At 38.4% G+C, this 19885-nt stretch overlaps 1 protein-coding gene across 6 annotated transcripts in view; it reads left to right on the top strand.

Moving 5' to 3' along the window:
• Positions 1-19885, top strand: part of LOC146167943 (rho guanine nucleotide exchange factor 1-like) — a 38357-nt gene that overhangs the window by 13843 nt on the left and 4629 nt on the right. For 4 of the 6 annotated variants that reach the window (XM_083380469.1, XM_083380507.1, XM_083380484.1 and 1 more), the window contains 27 exons: positions 1316-1402; positions 1830-1937; positions 2374-2475; positions 2985-3027; positions 3294-3376; positions 4466-4608; positions 4873-4911; positions 5628-5727; positions 6140-6278; positions 7424-7783; positions 8574-8769; positions 9693-9821; positions 10402-10498; positions 10766-10921; positions 11526-11711; positions 12196-12321; positions 13172-13292; positions 13571-13674; positions 13881-13976; positions 15438-15522; positions 15805-15954; positions 16373-16500; positions 17038-17117; positions 17311-17383; positions 17497-17586; positions 18557-18704; positions 19074-19708. In XM_083380469.1, coding sequence (XP_083236595.1) covers positions 1316-1402; positions 1830-1937; positions 2374-2475; positions 2985-3027; positions 3294-3376; positions 4466-4608; positions 4873-4911; positions 5628-5727; positions 6140-6278; positions 7424-7783; positions 8574-8769; positions 9693-9821; positions 10402-10498; positions 10766-10921; positions 11526-11711; positions 12196-12321; positions 13172-13292; positions 13571-13674; positions 13881-13976; positions 15438-15522; positions 15805-15954; positions 16373-16500; positions 17038-17117; positions 17311-17383; positions 17497-17586; positions 18557-18704; positions 19074-19708 — 3804 coding nt within the window. The remainder of the gene's footprint in view (positions 1-1315; positions 1403-1829; positions 1938-2373; positions 2476-2984; positions 3028-3293; positions 3377-4465; positions 4609-4872; positions 4912-5627; positions 5728-6139; positions 6279-7423; positions 7784-8573; positions 8770-9692; positions 9822-10401; positions 10499-10765; positions 10922-11525; positions 11712-12195; positions 12322-13171; positions 13293-13570; positions 13675-13880; positions 13977-15437; positions 15523-15804; positions 15955-16372; positions 16501-17037; positions 17118-17310; positions 17384-17496; positions 17587-18556; positions 18705-19073; positions 19709-19885) is intronic. The other 2 variants (XM_083380477.1, XM_083380491.1) reach the window with 2 other exon arrangements.

Raw genomic sequence — 19885 nt, 5'->3', positions numbered from 1 at the left:
TTTTGATTGTTTATTTGCGAGAAAGGTTCTTTAACTGAAATGAACATTTGTTTCTAAAGAATCTGCTAGACGCATCGTCTATTGTAGTCGAAAGACAATTGCTTTGCTACTTGTGTGCCACAAAACCTTGTTTATCAGACTTTTTTTATCTTAGCACTTTCTAAAGTTACTGTCTAATAATAAAAAAAACGGCGTTTTGACAACAAGCTTTAAAAAAAACCTATGTTATACGTTGAAATTCTCCCGACTTTTTTAAAACCTTTTGAACAACTAAACTTTTAGGCAATTAGGGAATCCAAACTGTTCACTAATGGTTTTACACCTCTATACCTAAACGGAATTTGAGATACCATCCATATGCTTGAAACTACAATGCAATATTATTGAACATATGTAGGCATTATTCTCCTTAATATCAATTCATAAATTTATCGTGGTTGGTGTTTCAAAGTAAAACTAAATTATAAAACTACTAACTTAATCATTGAATTTACATTTGTAAATGCCAGCCATTTAGTTAATCTTTAATGACCCTGTGATTTGGTTAAGTCAGCTGATTTTAGTGCGCTCTCAAGTAAAATTTTGAGAATTCTTACCAATATTTTTTTAGTTTTTAAACCTATGTTATGTTCAACAAACAGATTATTGTCAAATGTCTTAGTTTTATAATAAAAAAAAAACACTTTTTACTTACTGCCAAATTATGTACAGTAATATAATGTATGTTAAATGAAACTCAATATATATTTTAATTGTCCAGATGTATCACTTTTTAAATGTAAATGAAGATTACCTAATTACTGGTTTAACTAGTAAACTGTTAATAAACCCAAATGATAAAATTGTGGTTCCAATTATTTGCAAAAATTAAACCTTAGTATTTAAATACTGTTAGTTGCTTATTCCATTACATACATTTTTTCCAAGTTTTTGTGCAACAGTAAAACAGTGAATTAACATTTGCGCTTTTATTTTATTTATATTACATATTGTTGTTAAAATAGCAGTGTATTTAACAGTTTATACCTAATGTGGCGTTTCCTTTTGTAAAACCTCACAAAATAGTAATAGTTAATTATGATGTCAAAACCAACACAAGTAGTTGCAATTAGGAAAATTATCACTTACTTGACCAATTAGAGGGAACCTAAAAGTGTTATATTTATTTTAATTAGTGCAGAGTGTAACTGGTTTGTGGTTAAATATATATATATATATATATATATATATATATTCTTTTGACTGCTTATTGAGTTAAATAGGTGTATACTGGTTTAATAATATGTTTTTTTAATGTGTTGTTATGATTTTGTAGAATGATGGACCAAAAACTCCTGGCCTGGAACAAAACAGAAAAATTATGAATTTTGAAGATGATGACATTGCTAATGAGGAAGATGGGGTATACCTAATTTATTATTACTACTTTATTTAATGATCTGTATAAAGTTTAGGTAATAGAGAAAGGCAATAACAGTTTAAAGATCAAACCTACTCTTTTGAATTATTTAATTTTTATACAGGTAGTTATATTGTTAGCTGAAATGAGTTTTACTTGTAACCAAACTAGCTTCTTATGGCCAATTCACTTTACAAATTATGGTAATTCAACTTTGATAAATAGTCATTATTGTTTTTTTTTTATTATTTTAATTTTAATAATTTTATTACATATTATGAAATATATTGTTTTTTCTCCCTGTTCCAATAGGCTTCACATAATTTGTATTGTTTTTTTTATTTTGAAAGTATCACCGTATTTAGTTCTATTAATGACTTACTTAATACACAATAGTTTTGTTTCTAACCAACATAATTTGTCATCATAGGTTCTTGATCATGGGCCATTTAATGACCTGGATACCTTGTGTCAGAGGCCTGCTTACCTGGCTGTTTTTCTGAAGTATGTGTGTACCACACATGACCCATCCAACTTGGTGAGCTTCTTAAATTTTTTTTTCTTATAAGCTGCAATACAATTGAAATGCTTGCGCAAAACCAGGTGGCCAGAGGCCCAGAGTTAATCTGAAATAAAGCAGCATCATTGTTTACCTTTCATTTTTCCCTTTTTACTATTTTTAGAAAAAAATACCTTTTTAAAATTAGTAAATATACACAAAAGGTTTATAAACAATGTTTTAAAATGAAGGATTTGTATCAAATCTGACTGAGGTGCATGTAGTGAACGTTTTATATCCTTTATTACTTATTGGTAATTTGGTAAATTAATATTAAGGGTTACACAGCTGTTGTTCAAGATTTTAAAATTGATTACTAAAAAGTCGTTTTGTATGCCCCCCTCTATGCTACCCGGAATAATATTACCCTCAAACAAGAAATGGTAATTTATTTAACCTTTTTCCTGTTATACAGCTTTTCACATTGGCTGTAGATACCTATCGCCAAATGTCAAGTGCCAAGGAGATGGTGAAGCACGCTGACTTTCTGATGAAAACCTATCTTTCCTCCAACTCTGTAAGTATTAAGTATTTCAGCACTATTTTACAAATTAGTTTTATAGAAAATTTTCTACCTGCTACTTCTATTACCCATAATGTATAAAGCTGTAAACAAAATTCTCAAAGAAAATCTACAAAATGTTATGTTTCGTGACACAAAACGTAGTTACCTTTTATTGCTAAATGAACCACTCTCTTTGTTATCGGAAATTGTAGTTTCCCTTGGAAAAGTTAACGTTTAAACCAGAATGATTTGCAACAAAACGTGATAGGAAAATATTTTATACCCTTATACTCAGTAACAGCAAACCCGTGTTACTCGTCACTGCCTACGTTGTAGTTATTTTAGGAATACAAAGTTTTCTAATTTGTAGCTGTGCGGCCAAAAAAATGATTTTTAGTTTAATTTTCATAAAAATAAAATACAAAAGTCCTTGTCGCTATGTTTAACAAAAACGTTTGTACTGATATTTTGCTTTTAATGGATGATATGACGGGCGCCCTGTTTATAGAAATTGTTTTTAGGTGTTAAAAGTTAATGTGGACGAAGCAATCACACGGAGCATACGTAAGTTGAAAAGTCTGTCGAAGCTAAATGTTAATAAAGGCCTAGCCAAGTTTAACTTTCTTACACAATCCTTTCGTCAATGAGCCAAGTAAAATTATTGTAAAGCTGATCACGGAATACTCTACTGTTTTTTATCTGTTGCTACTGATTTCAAATAAGAAATGGCAAAAAAAACTATGGTTGAACATTCCCCCCGATTTCAACGCGCATATTTTTCGACAATACTAACCAACGTTCAATGAAATGTTGTGTCTTACACATTGTAGAAACGACTGTTCATGCAAAGAATCCAGCAGAAGAGACATTACGAGGAGTGTTCGATCCGGCAGTACAAGTGTCCAATAAAGAGGTAAATAAATTGCACTACTTATAACACTATCTGAAACAATCAGTTGTTGCGCATAGTGTTGGTATAATTTCAAACTAATATCTTGATATAAGTAACATCTTTTAGAAATATTTCTTATTTTGTTTACTGCCACTTTTTCCTGCTCTTAGGTTTGTGCTTACTTTTCCATGTCCTGCTTTTTAGAAAACTTTAATTCTATTTTCGTTTTGAAGTTAATTCAACTTTTAACTTTCAACCTTTTTGTTGTTGTTGGCGTCAATTTCAATTCGTATCGAGTCTGCTAAGTTGGTATGCTATTGCTAATAAGGTCAATTAGGTCGTGTTTGGCTTTCCCTTGTCACATTTCAGCAATTATCTAGTAATTACCTTTTTTAACGATTTCCGTATAAGCTTGCCCGCCATATTTGGCAAACTTCGCAGTTTTCCGAAACACAACGGGGTTTTGCGTATTTAAACCCGTGTATGATGCCTATGTGAGTTTTCACCAATATAGGCCATGACGTACACCCGGCTTATATGGGTAGTTTATAAAAGTGCGACTCTCTCTTCCACCACGTGGTAAAACAAAATCTTTGGCTGGTTTTATAGTACTATTTTACAATGAAAGCTGGTGTGACGATTGTGATTTCTACTGACCTTATACTAGTTGCTAAGACCGGAAACGCGTGAACACGCCACTCGTTCACAGCACCCTAAAGCGGATCACGTTGTATGCAAATTGACGACAATGGTGCAATTAGAAAATTAGTTTGTCTGTGGCCCATACAATTGGCGTTCAATTGTATTCCTTTTATCTAGCACTTAATAGGACTCGTTTCTATCGAGTTATAATCCGTATATATGTGTTTTATATTTGGGTTGTTACTTCGCGCAACTTACATACGTTTTGTCTACACACACACATGGCAGTAGCGTTTTTGCCACAAACTGAGAAAAGGGCCACAAAGCGAAATTCAAACAGGGCGTGGTTGAAGTCGATGTTTCAGTTGGCTAGTAATAGTAGTAAATAAGGATGTACTGTGCTTCTTACTTTCTATTTATCGCGTTTTCTGTTGCTAAATTTGGCACCGGCTTTTGTTTGCCCACCAGGTCCGCAACCAGCTCAGTCAATACCGCATCAAACGCGAGCAAGGCCTGGGCAACTTGTTCGGCGATGAAAAACTGGAAGAGGTCGACAATCAGCCCGACAGTCGTATTGTCGATGACATCATCTCGCAGATGCTTGCCGACATGTGAGCGACCAATGCTTCTTCCTACAAATTTTCTTTTGCTTTACCGACTCGTGCGCCCATGCGTTTATATTTAGAGATTATCTCAGCTAATTCAGTTTTGACACATTAGGATATGTTTTTAATGTTACGTGTAAAGTTGTCGGATTTTATACGTATTGCAATAGTGGTAAAACCAAAAGTTTTTTGGTGGTCTAGCTGTAAGGTTTCCCATATTTATTTTTATTTTATTGTATTTTCTTGTTGATGTGTAATTTTTGTTTGCAGGCATAGCCCCATATCGGACGACGCCGAGATGCCAAAATGGTAAGTTGAGTGTTAAGCTTTACCTAAAAACTTATGTGTGGCTTTGGTTTTGTAACATCTTATCTCTTATTATAACTGGGGCACAAATCCTAATGGGGGGTACTATCATGTAAGATGTTTGTTAGACTATTTATGGGTTAAATGCGTAACCACTTATTTGGTCGTTAAAAAATGAAAGACTATATGTTCTCTTACTTACAGTAACAGTATTTTTATTTTTCAGAAGTTATACTTATGTCTTATGCTGGCTGTGGCACTACAGGGTTGCCACAAAGTCTATCTTGAAGTTCTTAACAGTTTTTTGAAGTCTTTAAATTGATTTGCATATTCAAACTTTTTTTGAAAACCCGTGTGGCAAAACCTGCACTCATGATGTTGTTTAGTGTTCCATCTTGTGTTCGCGCATTTTTAAAATCGAATAACTAATTAACAAGATTCAGTAAACCTTAGACAAGTTATATAAACGTTTGAAAAGACCAAAAAAAGCGGTTTAAACTAAATATGATTTTTTTTGGTATTTGGTAAAAATAACACTTAATTTACTGGTTCACGAAGTTCGTCATGCAGTCAGGACTGGGCTACCTCATCCTTAAAATATCCTTGCTCTATAAAAACAACAGTATAAAATTAAGTGCAAACAGTGGTACAGTTACTTGCCTGCAGTCCATTATGTGATTGCATGCAAAATTTACCTTGTTTATAATTTTTGTTTGCAGGATCTTGATTCAGGACGCTCTTAACATGTTCCTCACGAAATACGGAAGCAAGAGAAAGTCCAGAATATCGCAAAAAGTTTACTCCATGCTGCGAACCAAGGTTAGACTACACTGGTTAATTATGGTTTGGTTAATACGGATTCACCTGATGAGGCTAGTCGCATAAACAGAGAATAAATGATAAATTAAGACCGAGGTTTTGTGAGGAATCAAACATCGGGGCTATGTGTTACCTTCGTTAAGTAAAACCTTATTTTCGACAGTAGGGTTTTCAAACAATTTGACCTAACAGAGTATTGTTCTAATTAGATATTGATCTATTTCCGTGAATGTTTAAATTACTCAGTATTATATAAAGGTAAGAAATTGCTAATAAACTTTTTAGACGAAACATTGTAAATCTATTTTAATGGTTACCCAAACCAAGAGTCTGTAAAATTTACCTGGTGCCGTTAAAGTCGACCACGCGCTTTTAAGAGTAAATGCGAGTCGCTTTCCTTGCTCTTACTCAGCCCCAGCAACCGTCGCTGGCCAAGTCGAAGATGTACGGCGGAAGTCAGGAGTCGGTGCTGGAGGACGGAAGCAAGAAACCAAGTGCCTTCATGAACCTGATCGGCGGCAAGAAGAAAATGAGAAGTGACTCAAACGCCGGTATGCCGCAGCTTCATAACAACCTGCTTCTTTCCCTAGCTGCGTCGTCCGCCTTGTTAGGTCCGGTCATCCGTGAGTGCTTCCCAACCTGGGTTTCCTTTGCCATGGACTGTCCTGGAAAAAAGGAGTTTTCCGTTTTTCGGGTGTTTCTACTTTGCGGTTTTCCGTTTGTTAAGGACATGTTTGCTCAATGTCGCTTAGCGGGCTGCAGAAGTTTGTAGATGCGTCCCGGGGAGTAAGATAAACACGGCTTTATCCAAAACAAAATAAGGTTGGGAATCACTTATGAACGGAATGACTTGGTAGTTTAAAGTAATGCTCAGATTGCTTGATTGCACCTTATAGTCCAACGTTTTACAAACCCGGAAACTAAAGCGTGTGTAAACAATTTCTTATCAGCATAAGGCCCTCGCCGCATTAATGTCCATACAAGCAACGTTTCATCTTTATTTTAAAAACACGTAGAATCCAATCGTCCCTGCGTGGTACATAGTGTTTATAACAAAGTTTGCAACCTAACCTTATTTTTTATGTTTGTGTAGCTTGTTTAGAATGACCTATTTTGTGAGAGCGCATACTCCTTTTTGATTTTAAGTTTTTTTTTGTTTTAGCTCTTACACATATATTGCATGCACTTTGACCGCAACCCCCCTCCCCCTCTCACACCCACACACAGACAAAACGAGCACAGCTCTTGCGTGTGATTTTGGTGGTGAACTGCATTGGTGATTTGCCACCTTTGCAAGCTACAAAACATCAACGTGAACTCACCACACTAACACCAGCGTTTTTTGTTTGTTTGTCACTTTGCTTTTGTTAATTTTGTTCAGTTGAATTGCCGGCGACCGAACAGGCCGCAGGAGTCAGTTGTATACCATTAATAGCAACACAGCCTAATACACTCGATAAAAATCGATTTGTTTGCAAAATAGCATCGCTGTTGCCTTTGGGTTAGCCTCCAGTTCCGCCAACCTGCTTATTGCTTTGTTCCTAACTTACTTATTAAGCAATTAATACAATTTCTTTTAAAAACCGTCGGGTAATGGCGATGATTGTTACGTCCCACCTGTTTGGCGTGTTTTGTCAATTCGCACTAACACGAGCGCTGACCCGGGCCTCTTTTATCGCTGCTTTTGCTGGCACAGCGGAGAGCAAGAGGCACCAGGATCGACAAGCCAGCAAAAAGCACAAATCGCCCGACACGATCTGGGAAAACGCCCAGTCCATCCTACAACCGACCAAAGTTAGTGTCCCGCCCGGCCCGATACCGAGCAGTGGCGGCGCGAGCAGCCAACAGCACAATCTCTCCCAATCGCTCGATCATGGCAGCGGGCTCGACTCGGCCTTCGAGAAGCGCGACTCGCGACCCGCCGAGAATCGAAAGTCGTTTCCCGGCGGAAAGCCGAGCATTCGCCTGAGCCACTCGCCAGTTCGCTCGAGGAGCGTCCCCTCTGAGGAGCTGCAACGGGCCGAGGAGATGCAGACGGGATATTTCGAGCAATCAGGTGCCCCCTTCGCTCGCGCGCGCGTAGAACAAAAGGCTGAATCTGCTGCTGTTTTGTCTGTCGTAACAGAATTAGGCTTTGTGTGTGGTTGACAATGTTGGACGTTGTTCGTTATCTCATTGTGGCTCAGAACGACTTAAATCACGTTTTCCCGGCTGATTTTTCACCTCTGTATACGGTCCCCTTTAGCTTTTAAAACCACATATTCGTTGTCTTAGCGGAGATAAGTTTTATACATTACTGTATTAGTCGCTATATTCACCCGGATAAACAATGACCAGTCGACCCGGCGTGTTGGTGTTGTTATTTTCATGTTACATATTTCACCCTGAATATCTGTGCATGCTTTCATTTTAAACTACCTTGCTTGATAATGCTTCTCATTTTGCTTGCTTGTGGATGCGTTTGTGCCTGTTAGCTTTTTTTTTATTTTGCATGGCATGATTGCTTCACTACTTATAAAGCCTGTCGTTAAAAGCAAGTAGTGTGCATATTTACAACATACGTTTTGCAGTAAAAACATCTTTTACTTCAATTGTTAAACTAGTATCTGTTTTTAAATGTTTTTTAAGCAATACCAAACGAAGCAAAAAAGGATCAATTACAGCAGTTTAATTTTGCTTTGGCCAGTAAATTTTACCCACACGGTTATTTTTTTTACCCGCAATTCACTGTCAAGTTTGTTTTCCCGATATCCTTTGCGCGCAAAACCTGGCAAGTAAAACTAGTTTTTACCTGTTCAGACCAGTTTGCGCCCTTGTCATAACCCGCAATCGCATTTTTCAAACAGCGGGCATGAGCACGCAGCTGCCCATTGCCGAACAGGCGACGGTGATCGCGCCAACCATCAGCGAGGAAATGCCGGAGTCGGGAATCGTCAGTAACATGGTCAGCCGCTACCAGGACACCAGCCCCACTGGGTCGGGGGAAACCCCGTCAACCGGACAGACCCTCGGAAGCTCATTGACGCCTGATAGCGGACAGAAGTGAGGGTTATTTTATTGCTGTTGCTGTGTTTTTTCGTTAGCACTTTTGCAGGTGCACTTTATTTCGTAATGGTATGTGTTGCAGTTAGGCGCCATTTAAACGTGTAAAACAAATACCCTTCCGCTAACATACTTCAGTGTTATAAAACAAAAGTGTAATTTTGAAATTGCAAAGCTAATTAACAGTTCAAGTCGTTAGTTACCGGAGTCCTGTCCCAACTTAAATTATTGCCGTAACAATTGCAGCATGTCAAGCAGTTGTTTTAATAAAATTTTGCAAAACTTTTTAAAATTGATAAATTAATTTCATCCCGGGAATTAATTTGTATAGCAAACAGTTTTACTTTAACTGAATTAACACAAACCCTGAGTTTCATGTCAAGTTATGTTTAGTTTGCCTAAATCAAACTGAAGTTATTTTCCCGATGACATTGAGTCAAAGAACGCCATTAAAAGCAGTGACTTATGCGTCTACCGTTTTCATCAAATTACTGGAGTTATAACTACGCTTCTATTGTAAAATTGTTCTTCCGGCAAAATTTTTTTAAAGTAGAAATGTTTCGACCACCTATTCGGACAATCTTCTTCAGGGCAATATAATTACAACTATAAGCGAAATATATATATACTAGACAATCAAATGGTGTTTATCTCGTTTTTCTGGCCAAGTGGTTAGAACGTGGACCATTGTGTTTTTTCCTTTATTGTTTGTCTATCTAGTGTATATAAATCATATTTTTTTCACCTATAGTTGCCATCATATGGCCCTAAAGAAGATTGCCCGTATAGGTGGTCGAAACGTTGGTACTTTAAATGAAACAGTGCCTGACAGCAACAGTAAATTCAACACTTATTAAGTTAAAATGTTTACCGAGCTTTTTTGGATAAACTTATTAATTTGTTTTTACCCTCCGAACGTTAAGGCCCCTGCGACAAACCCGGTCTGGCAGCTTTCGGCGTCATCGTGATGATGAGAAGCGAGTGAGCGGGCAGAGCAAAAGCCGAAGCGACCCAGACAAAAACAAGGTCGAACAAGCGGTTGTCCAGCACATGTGAGTCGCCCTTATGAATTCAAATACAACCCCTGAAAACCGCTGTAACTGCTATCGATCTAGATAATTAACAATGAGTTTCTGACAAGGACAATTGGTAGAACGCCGTTTTTGTATTCTTGTGGTAAAATTGTATTGATTTACATTAGTATAGGACAGTGGTTTTCAACCAGGGTTCCGCTAGTACAGGCCAGGGGTTCCGCAATTTCTAATTTGTGTAGCTAATTGAAGTTTGTTTATTACACTTGGGTTCCTCGAGCCAGTGGAATTATTGCCCTGGGGTTCCTCGAGCCAGTGAAATGTTTCCATAGGGTTCCACTCTAGCAAAAGGTTGAAAAGCACTGGTATAGGAAGCAAGAGCAACTGATTCGGAGTTACTTGGTTTGGTGCGCATTGTGTGTTTTATATATTTGTGAAATAGGTTCTTCTCAGTTTAGAAATATTTTTCCCGAGTTGTAACCGTAGGTAGGAGGTTCAGTATTAAGGTTCCCCAATAGCATTGAGCGTTTATCGCTGCCACTTGTATCCTGATTTAGTTAAGTTTTTTCTATCGAATTGACGCTTTTTTCCACCCAAATAGATCAAGTGAGCAGAATGATGTGCCAAATTCAACTGATGTTCCATCCGATGAAACGAAAGAGAAGCCGATTTTACCCAGTGTTACTGGCGATATGGAGGTTCGACACATTTTTTCCATATTTACTGCTAGAATGTCAATAATCATGTGGAGTTGTTTGTTTTGCCTTCATTTTTAGTGGCCACTTATTTTTGTAAGGAAAGAACTTTTAGGGCGTATGTGAGGTGAAAACCACCGACTACGACAATTACTTTGTAGCATGAACTTGTGAAGCAAAGTTTTCGTTTGCCTTGTTTTTATTTCATAAGAGCTTATTGCACCGAATTAATAAGCCCAACATGTGACCATGTTTTTTGAAAACTTGCAGATAAACGTCGACGCGTCGGAGCAGCATTGGTCAGAGACAGTTCCTGGATGGGCTGTGAAGGCGATCGACCGGCGCGAAGTGAAACGCCAGGAGGTGATCAACGAGCTCATTTACACCGAGCAGCATCACGTCAGGGACCTCAAGATTCTTGAAAAGGTGAGACTACGAATTATAACCTTTTTCATCTATAACCCTTCCACTGCTCCACTATAATTTTTATTAACTGGAGGTTCGCAGTAGTTTGTTATACAGTAGTACATTATTTGCTGAGCAGCAATAAAGTTTATGTTGTTCGAAGTCGAACACAAACCCAATGTTCATGTTGGAAGGTCCTGTGTAATTAGTGACTTCGTTGCTGGTCAGGAAAGCAAGTAGCAGTAATAATAGTTTTATTTTTTCGCATGTTAAATGTAGCTCTGAGAATATTACAGAGTTACCTCAATAGGTATGGTGTTCAACGGACGAAAACGAGGTTTCTTAACACCCGTTGGTCTTCACTCCCTTTCGTCCTAAACGGCGTTTTACCCCTAAATTACCTTAAAAAGCAATTTTTTAGGTTTATCTGTTATTGGCTAATAAGTACTTTTCAATCATATTGCAAAGGCTTGACATTGCCTCGTGTGTTTAGGCTTACAATTTTACCATGTGTATTTACTAAATTCTCCTTGTAAAGTTTAAGGAAAAATCAATAAGCTCCCCAAGCGTCGCTGTTATCCCTTTGGTAATCTGAAAATATAACTTACCTCCTGTTGCCTCGAAGGTTTTCTACGAGCCACTGCGGAAGCAGAACCTCTTCACTGAAGACGAGATCTTCCACGCGTTCCCCAACCTCCAAACCGTGCTCCAGATGCACCGGGTCTTCAACGAGGCGCTCCAGAAGGCCAAGGACGGGGCGAGGGACCATGGTTATGTGGTGAAGAACATCGGGGACATCGTTCTCGATCGCGTGAGTACTTCAGTGGGTTTAACACCAATCGTCGGTATTTTAATCCGGTGCATAAATTCGGTACATGCCGGCAAATTACTGCAAAAATAAGATCACTCAACTTCTTATTGGTTAATACTGCGGCTCCAGACTGGCGAATTGTTCCAAGCTTTTTTAGATTACATAGTGTTTTAATGAAGTGTTCTGTTTAAGTTAACATGACTAATCGCGACTCAACGTGGATTATCGTATAGATATAAACATAATTTTTACAACTGTTACTAATAAAATGTTATACGTATAATGTTTAACCTATATGATTTCTAAATGTCGACTGGTCTGATAGCAGAGGGCTATATTGAAAAAGTTGAAACAAATACTTTAGGAACTGCAGATTTTCTTTGCAGAATAATAGTTTGATGTTTGACATATAGCTTCTCATAGATTTGATCCTAATCTACGTTGCACTTTCTATAATTTTATTTTTTACATCTTGTCGCTTCAGTTCAACGATCAAAGGGGGAACGAGTTCAAAGAGGAATGCGCTCACTACTGCGGCAACCAGTCAGCCGTTCTCAGCATGATCAAGGAAAAGTCGAAGAAGGACCAAAAACTAAATCAATTTCTCGAGGTATGCCAATGTGGCGTAAAAATATTTTCTTAGCTTCTGTAGATGGTTGTTTTCGATTATCTTGAATGTCCGCTTCGTAGAGTACTAGGCTAGCCTTTTCACAAAAAATGATATAAAAATAGTATTTCGTTGCCATTAAAGTTTGGGTGTAAATTGCCTATTAACGCGATGGCAACAACATGTTCGAATCGAGTTCAAATCATGAAAAGTCGACCAAAGGTCATTTCTGAAAACTGCTTGATGGACACTTTATTTTGCAAGTCACGGAAACTATGATGTGAACGTGCTGGGGATTGTGGATCGTGAATTGCCGAATTGCCTTGATAGCCTTTTGCACTCAAGCAGTCGATGTATGTTTTAGTAAAAATGTACTACACCATTTAGCTCCAGATCACATTTGCTTAGGGCTTTCCAAAGGGAAGGAAATTCGTTTTACCAAAACGTTTCTCGATTTTGTTAATTTTCAAACGAAAGCAAGTAAAAAATATTATTAGTTTTGCAAACTGCTTAGCAAGTTTCGGTGATAACCCCACTGATACGAGCAAGGTTAGGTGCCAGCATTGACATTGGCCAGACGTTTCTGCTGGGAAATGCCGCTGGAATCCACCGAGTACCAGATGTTTAAAAAATCCCTTTTTTTGTTAGATGTATTCGCATTACGAGTGTAATAGATTTGTAGAAATTTTTGTACTTTTACACAATTTATTTTAACCTTTTAAATACAGAACAGTTACTGCGCCTTGCTGAAAGACCTTAAGCATTTACCGTTCCTCTTGCTAAGCTATGATTTTGTGTGCCTTGCGAGTTTATTTGCATTTTAGCCAACCCAGGTTGTGGTGTTGTGTTGTAGGATATGCAGCGGCAGCCGGTTTGCCGAAAGCTTCACCTCAAGGATTTCGTGCCGATGGAGTTTCAGCGACTCACCAAGTATCCGCTGCTACTCGAAAACATCATGAAGAACACCCACAAAAGTAAGCCTTGCCTGATTTTTCCTCGATTACGTTTTCGGTTTCTAAACCAGAATACCCAAGGTTGATTTATACAATATGTCCGAAATTGGTTCTAGTGAGAAATTATTGTAACAAGGGTTTAAGTGTTAAGTTTTACATGAAGCAATATACCCACGCCGCTCGTTTATAAATTTATTTTTTTTAAGAAAAACAATATTTTGAATAAACAAGAGCATACGTTATATACAATCAGTTTGTCGTCGTAAATACGGTCAGTTACTCGTATCGTTCAAATACAGAAAAGCAGGAAAGCGAACTGGAAAAGATCAGGAAAGCATCGGAAAGGTGTCGCGAAATCTTGGCCTTCGTCAATCAGACCGTAAAAGAGGCAGAAGACAAACAGGTACATCGTGGTGTAACTAAATAACGTTTTGAGATTTTTTTACTTTGCTGAGGTTTGCATTTTTCATGTGGTTTGCATTACGTTTGTTATTGTTTAGTTCATCTAAATCTTTTAAAAGTTATAAATTTACCATTGCGTCATTTCAATGCTTAAAAATAAAAGTAAAATGATTGCATTGTTTCAAATTTCCGCTTTATGCGTTGTAGAAAATCTTGGAGATTCAGACGAACCTGGATCGAACCCCGCTGTCGAAAGTCAGCTCCAGCCACGCTTCGTCCTACGACCTCGTGCAGCAATACAAGGTATATTATGCGCTCGAAGACGGCGTTTTTTCGATGCTTCACGGAACCGCTACCTGCCTGAAATTTAGCCTTACTAGGGCTTAGACCATATGTCTTAACTGGGTCAATCGGCCTCCTTGGGAGCTACGGTGTGATCCTCGAAGGGCCACAAGAATAGGTCTTCACCTTGGTAGCGTTCTCATAACATTGCCACACCAAAGGGTTACGATATAATTTTTGCGCCGTTTAAACTCATTGTGGTTGTTATGACCTCATAGACCAGTGGATCCTAACCGGTCCATTGACCCTCGGGGATCCACAAAGCTATTTTTAGGGGTCGATGGCTTTCATGTGCAAGATCAACGCAAAATAGTAAAAGTACATTAACCACATGCGGCTTGGTATACAAAAGACTCCAAATTCAGTGGAATAAAAAAAAACTAGGATACAGGATATTTCAATATCCTGCATGAAAGCTTGGCTTACGCTTAGCTGATATAAGCCTGCCTTGCATAGGAAATAATCTGGTATCTTTAATAATTTCTTTTTTGTGTGTGTGTCGCAAGTACAGTAAGCTGGCACTGGGACTTGACTTGCTATTTAGTGAAAACAACATGGCTAGGATTTAAGCTATTTTGCAGATGACTTGATTTGCGTCAACAATCGTATTCCATTTTGTAGTGTCTTTAGGCCCCGAGAGTTTTTTGCCTTTCGTACGATATTATCCTCTAATAAAGTTCTAAATTCTTTATCTATATAAATGCATTTTTCGGAATGTTATTTTCTGTCTATTAAATTTAAAAATAAACCTGCTGGACTGTATTTAAATTGATACATTTGATGCATTGAGTCTCTCAAAATTTTTTTAGCCATACAGGTATTAGGTTATTTTTATTCAGCCATATGTCTGTTGGTTGAATTCTCAAAAGACCCCCAAACTCCTGATTTGACAAAAAATGTCGCGATGAATGATTTATATCGGGAAATTTGCGAAATGTTTGTTGTGCTTTATGCTTAACGGCTCGCTTTAAATAAAATGTTTTGTTAAATCAAATTAAATCAACGAACTTTAGGCTGTTTTAGTTTAGTATTTACCTAAAAAATGCTATGTCCGGCCCTCAAGTTTAACTGGATTGTTCTTAAATTGTATAGAATTATTTGCGCAAAATTGTTCAATATTAGTGGTATTTTTACGCTTATATGTTATTCCAGCGTTTGTTTGTTGTCGTTTAGTTTCTGGGTAAAAACAAAATATAGTTGTTTATATTGGTGGACAGGGGCCAAGTGTTTACCTGTGAAAGAGGTCACTGGACAATCACTGTCCTAGACTAGTAAGTGCCAAGTCCAAATCTAAACCGAAATATTTAAGTGGCATAAATTTTATGAGCCTTAAAGCACTTGTTCTTCTGCCATACAAATCTGGCAATAAAACCACCGATATAAATTGATTTTTACATTTATACGTTGCCGGATTTCTTGCAGTCGATTGACCTCACCAAACGTCATGTGGTCCATCACGGTCAGCTTACGTGGAGAGTGGGACAGATGGACAAGAGGAAGGAAATACGTAAGTTTTAACCAAGTTTTTAGAAATTTTCATAAGTGTTGTGGATTTCCAATTTCATAAATTCTCTGTTTTATTCGGTTGCCTATGGTAATGGATTGGTTTGTTTATACTTTCTGTTTTCGTCAAGCCTAGTAGGGCGTTTAGTCATCAAACAAAAATAGCATTTTTTATCTCGCTATCCACAGAGGTCATTTATTCTCTAGAAATGCACTGGTTCATCTCGTATGAGCTATAATAAGCAATTACTCAATTTCTTATTCTGCGTCTACCCCATATCCGCAGAACTTCACTGCGTGCTCTTCGAGGACTTATTGATCCTGCTTCAGCGGCAAGACGACCGTTACACCTTGAAATGTCAGTCCTCCACCAACGGCGTTCTCATCACTCCCTTCCTGAAGACTGACAAGCTGATTGTGCGAAACGTTGCCACCGGTAAGTAAATTTGCCTGGCGATTTCCAGATTTTTTACCAGCCTCTTTGGATCTTTTTTACATTGCCCATACGAACTGCAGGAATACCCTCTTGCAAAATGTGGAAAGGGCCTTTATTATATATAAGAATGTGCTTATGATAAACATTGACCCTTTGTATGACAAAAAATCGCAAACGATATAAAATAAGTGGAGATTTATTTCAGTATTTATGTACTCACCCTATGTTGACAATTGCACGTTTTAAACTTAAACTTTAGTTTTCGAGTATCCGAAAACGGAACGAATGTGGTAAAGTACTAAACAACCAAAAGTTAATTTGTACGTATATCCGCCTGTTGTCTAAAACTTTTCTGGAGTCTAACCTTCGCATTGACAAGCAGTACTTTTGAGTAAACTGCAAACTCTCATTTGAACAGACAAGCGCGCTTTTTTCGCCATGTCGACCCATGGCGGGCCTCAGATGTACGAGTTCGTTGCCAAATCGAGCGGCGACGTGAAGCAATGGATGAAGCACATCACCGACACCATTGCCCTCGCCAAAAAGGTTGGTTTAACACGCCATAAATACGCCTAGGCGCGGCGTTAAGTCTCTGCAAAGTTTTACAAGTGTTCTCACTTTTCAAGTTTAAATTATATGTTGTCATTGTCATGGTCCTCGCTCAAGACAATTGAACCGTCATGAAGCAACGTATACATATACTTTAAAACGTTTTTTTGTTCACTTAGCCGCCGTCCATTTGTTTCCTTACTCAACTTTTTTATTATGATTACCAACGTTTTAAACCAATAAACCAATAAAATTGTAACCTTATTTTATTCCTAGCAGTGTTATCACGTGATAACGTCTAAAAGCAAGCCGATTAGAAACATAACTGCCTTAGACGTAAATATTAAAAAAACGATTATTTTAATGTTACACCAAGTCTGTTCTTAATGAATCCAAAGTCAACCGTTTTATCAGCACGCGTCACACAAACATATTTATATCACGCCACGTGCTTTTCCCAAAAATACTTTAGTGCACATAACTTCAAGATTATATAACTGGTCGAACTCTAACCAACTTGTCGTTTCTTTGCAGCAGGACACCACTTCTGCCTCCCACCGCAGAAAGGGATTCCGCGTCCCCGAAACGTCGCGCGACATTTCAGATGACGACCCGTAAGTGAAAATCATTGTAAAGTTCCAGGAATAAAATACAACAGAAATAATTCTTGTATTGGTGCTTGGGTGAAAACTTACACACGTGATTCAAAAACTAAAAGCTGTGGCTTAATTTTGATATTTCATGCTTTCTCGTGTCATTGTGGTGTCTATTGCTAATACGCTGATCGTTAACCACTATTTTCAACAGAATGAACAACGCCGTATCGGCCGGGACGCTCGTCGGATCAGCCCAAGAAAACCATCCCGATGTACGCGTTTCCGTGAGCATGCTTGTTTTTCTTACAAAAATGCCTATTTTAACATGTTATGTGCTCTGTAATTTAAATATAGTTTTAAATATCACGATTAATATCGATACGGCTTTTACTAACAGGCTGTTAAGAGTCCTGGCATCCAAGTGGCCACATCATTGTCAATAACTGAGGAGATTCCTCTTTCCAATCGACTCCAATCCGTCCACCAGGTATATGGTCACTTATGGTTTTTTTATTACAGGGTTGCTACAAAGTCTCTTATTTTTAAATGGCTTTTATTGTCTTTAAATTGATTTGCTTATTATTTACAAGTCTTTGAGAAACCCGATGCTTTTCCAAAAGTCTTTAAATAGATTTTATTTTATGTATTGCTGAATTTTTGTGCTTAGAGATTGTCGTTGTTAACAAACTTTTGAATTATTTGTTGCTATGTTGCCATGGCATTAATGCTGTTTTGTTTTTTTAATTATATTTAACACATGTCGAATGAACCTTAGGTCTTGGAATGCCTATAAATTGTATTTTATTGAAAGGTTTTCAAATATCTGAGATGATTCATAAAATATGCCAACCCTGTTTTAGAACATTTCAGTGCGTTAAAAGTGAACGCGATTCGACTTGTATATTACCTGGCAATGCTATTCAAGTAAACGAACCAAAATTTGTTCGCAAACTTGCTCCAGTGCTCATTGTCCAACTCTAATAAACCAAATTGCTAAGAACTATATTAATTGAATTTTACTACGTCACCATAAACTATCCCAAACTAATTACATTGCTTTGTGTTGTGGCTGTATCAGTAGAAACGCAGTCCACGGGACATTATGATCGAAAAGCTCAAAGATTTAAACGCAAATATCGCAAACGTTAACAAACTTGCATTTTTTGCGGCACCCTTTTTAATTTACGCAAACCGTATTTGTTTTAGTACCTGTTCAACACCTAAATGTGCTAAATAGTGCTCCAACTATAAACTCAGGACTGAACAATTGCGCCCTGTTTTGCATAAGTGGTGCTTAAATTACTTCTCATTCACATTAACTGATGATGACATAAGCTCATATCGAAACGTGATGTCGATCTACTCGACCTTTTTTTACTTTGCAATTCATTATCGAGCAGTATTTGTTAAAACTTGATAAAACGGTGAAAACTTAACCACCTACTTCTCGAATACAGGAAATCGTTCTGGGCCTCGACAAGAAGCACAAGCTCCTTGCTGAAGCGGCGGGAGTCGATGAAGCGATGCTCGACGAAATCCTCGAGATGTCGCCAGAGGACAGCGAGCCCGAACCGAAGACACTCGTCATGCATTCGCTGCTCTGTGGTACGTTGGCAAACTCGCTTTCGTATCACTTTAAATTGTTTTTAGAAGTGGCCTGTTATTAGTTATTCTGTTTATTTTCTAAATGCTGTCAAGGATTAGGTGATTTAAAAAAGAAAATGTCATTAAATAATCTAGTTTTTCGATGAAACATCATAACAAACCGAAAACATTATCTTATAATAATTTTCTTTCAAGACTTCTAGAGAATTCTGAGAATTCTGTTTCAAGAGATATATGCAGTTTTAAACCTAATTTAAATCATTTTTTTACCCAAAATATTGTTTTACTGCTTAATTAATTCTGAAATTGTCGTTTCATCACGTATTTCCATTATTTAAACTAAAAATTTAACACAAAGTATGTTTTCAGTCGACAAGCTCACCAAACTGCTCAACGAGTGCATGGTTCCCGAGCAGATCGTGGTAAGGCGACACCTAGAGGTGGCTGGCCACGAACGCGAGAGGTCCTCGTCCAACAGGTCCTCCATTTTCGGCGCCCTGGACAGCACCACGAGCCAACAGTCGGAGCCTGACGCCCAGTCGCCCCAGGAACGCTGGGCGGTGCCTGTGTCCCGACCCAGCTTCGATTCGCCCGCGTCGCCGTCTACCAGCACCAAAGACATTCTGAACGGCGACCTGCTCGCCAAGTCTCCGTCTTCCGACAGCTTCGCGCGAGTCTCTACCGCCGGTAACCATAGCAACCATCACGCCGACGAGAGTCTGGCCGCCTCCGACTCTGACGCCTTCTTCGAGACATCCGAGCAGCCGTTTGTCGAGGATTCCACCGACAACGGGTCGGCGCCGCCCGCCACTGGGGACGAGACGTCGGCCGATGTTTCCCTCAGCGAGCTCAAACCGACGGCGATGACGGGTTTGACGGTGGACGAGGGCGCAGTCGGTTCTCGCCCGGCCTCGGCCTACGACCTGTTGTCCAAGCCCGGCATCTCGGTGCAGAACATGATGGAGATCATGAACAGCCTGCAGACGCAGCTCACCAGACTCATGGTAGGTAATGTCGGCGTAAGTCACGAGTTCTGTAGGTGCTACTTGCAAAACCAAATCTGGATAAATCCTCATGAAGTCTGAGGCTGTGATTTACTATTCGCCTATACAAGGTGGCTATTTGTGTTTTGAGTTCTTCTCGTGGGGTGTCATTGCACTGTGCTTACATGTAGTGTCCAT

The sequence above is a fragment of the Ascidiella aspersa genome, chromosome 1 (assembly GCF_963924565.1).
Source record: "Ascidiella aspersa chromosome 1, kaAscAspe10.2, whole genome shotgun sequence".
In the NCBI taxonomy this organism is placed as follows: domain Eukaryota; kingdom Metazoa; phylum Chordata; class Ascidiacea; order Phlebobranchia; family Ascidiidae; genus Ascidiella; species Ascidiella aspersa.
The sequence above is the reverse complement of the archived record's forward strand: the minus strand, read 5'-3'. Positions and strand labels throughout refer to the sequence as shown.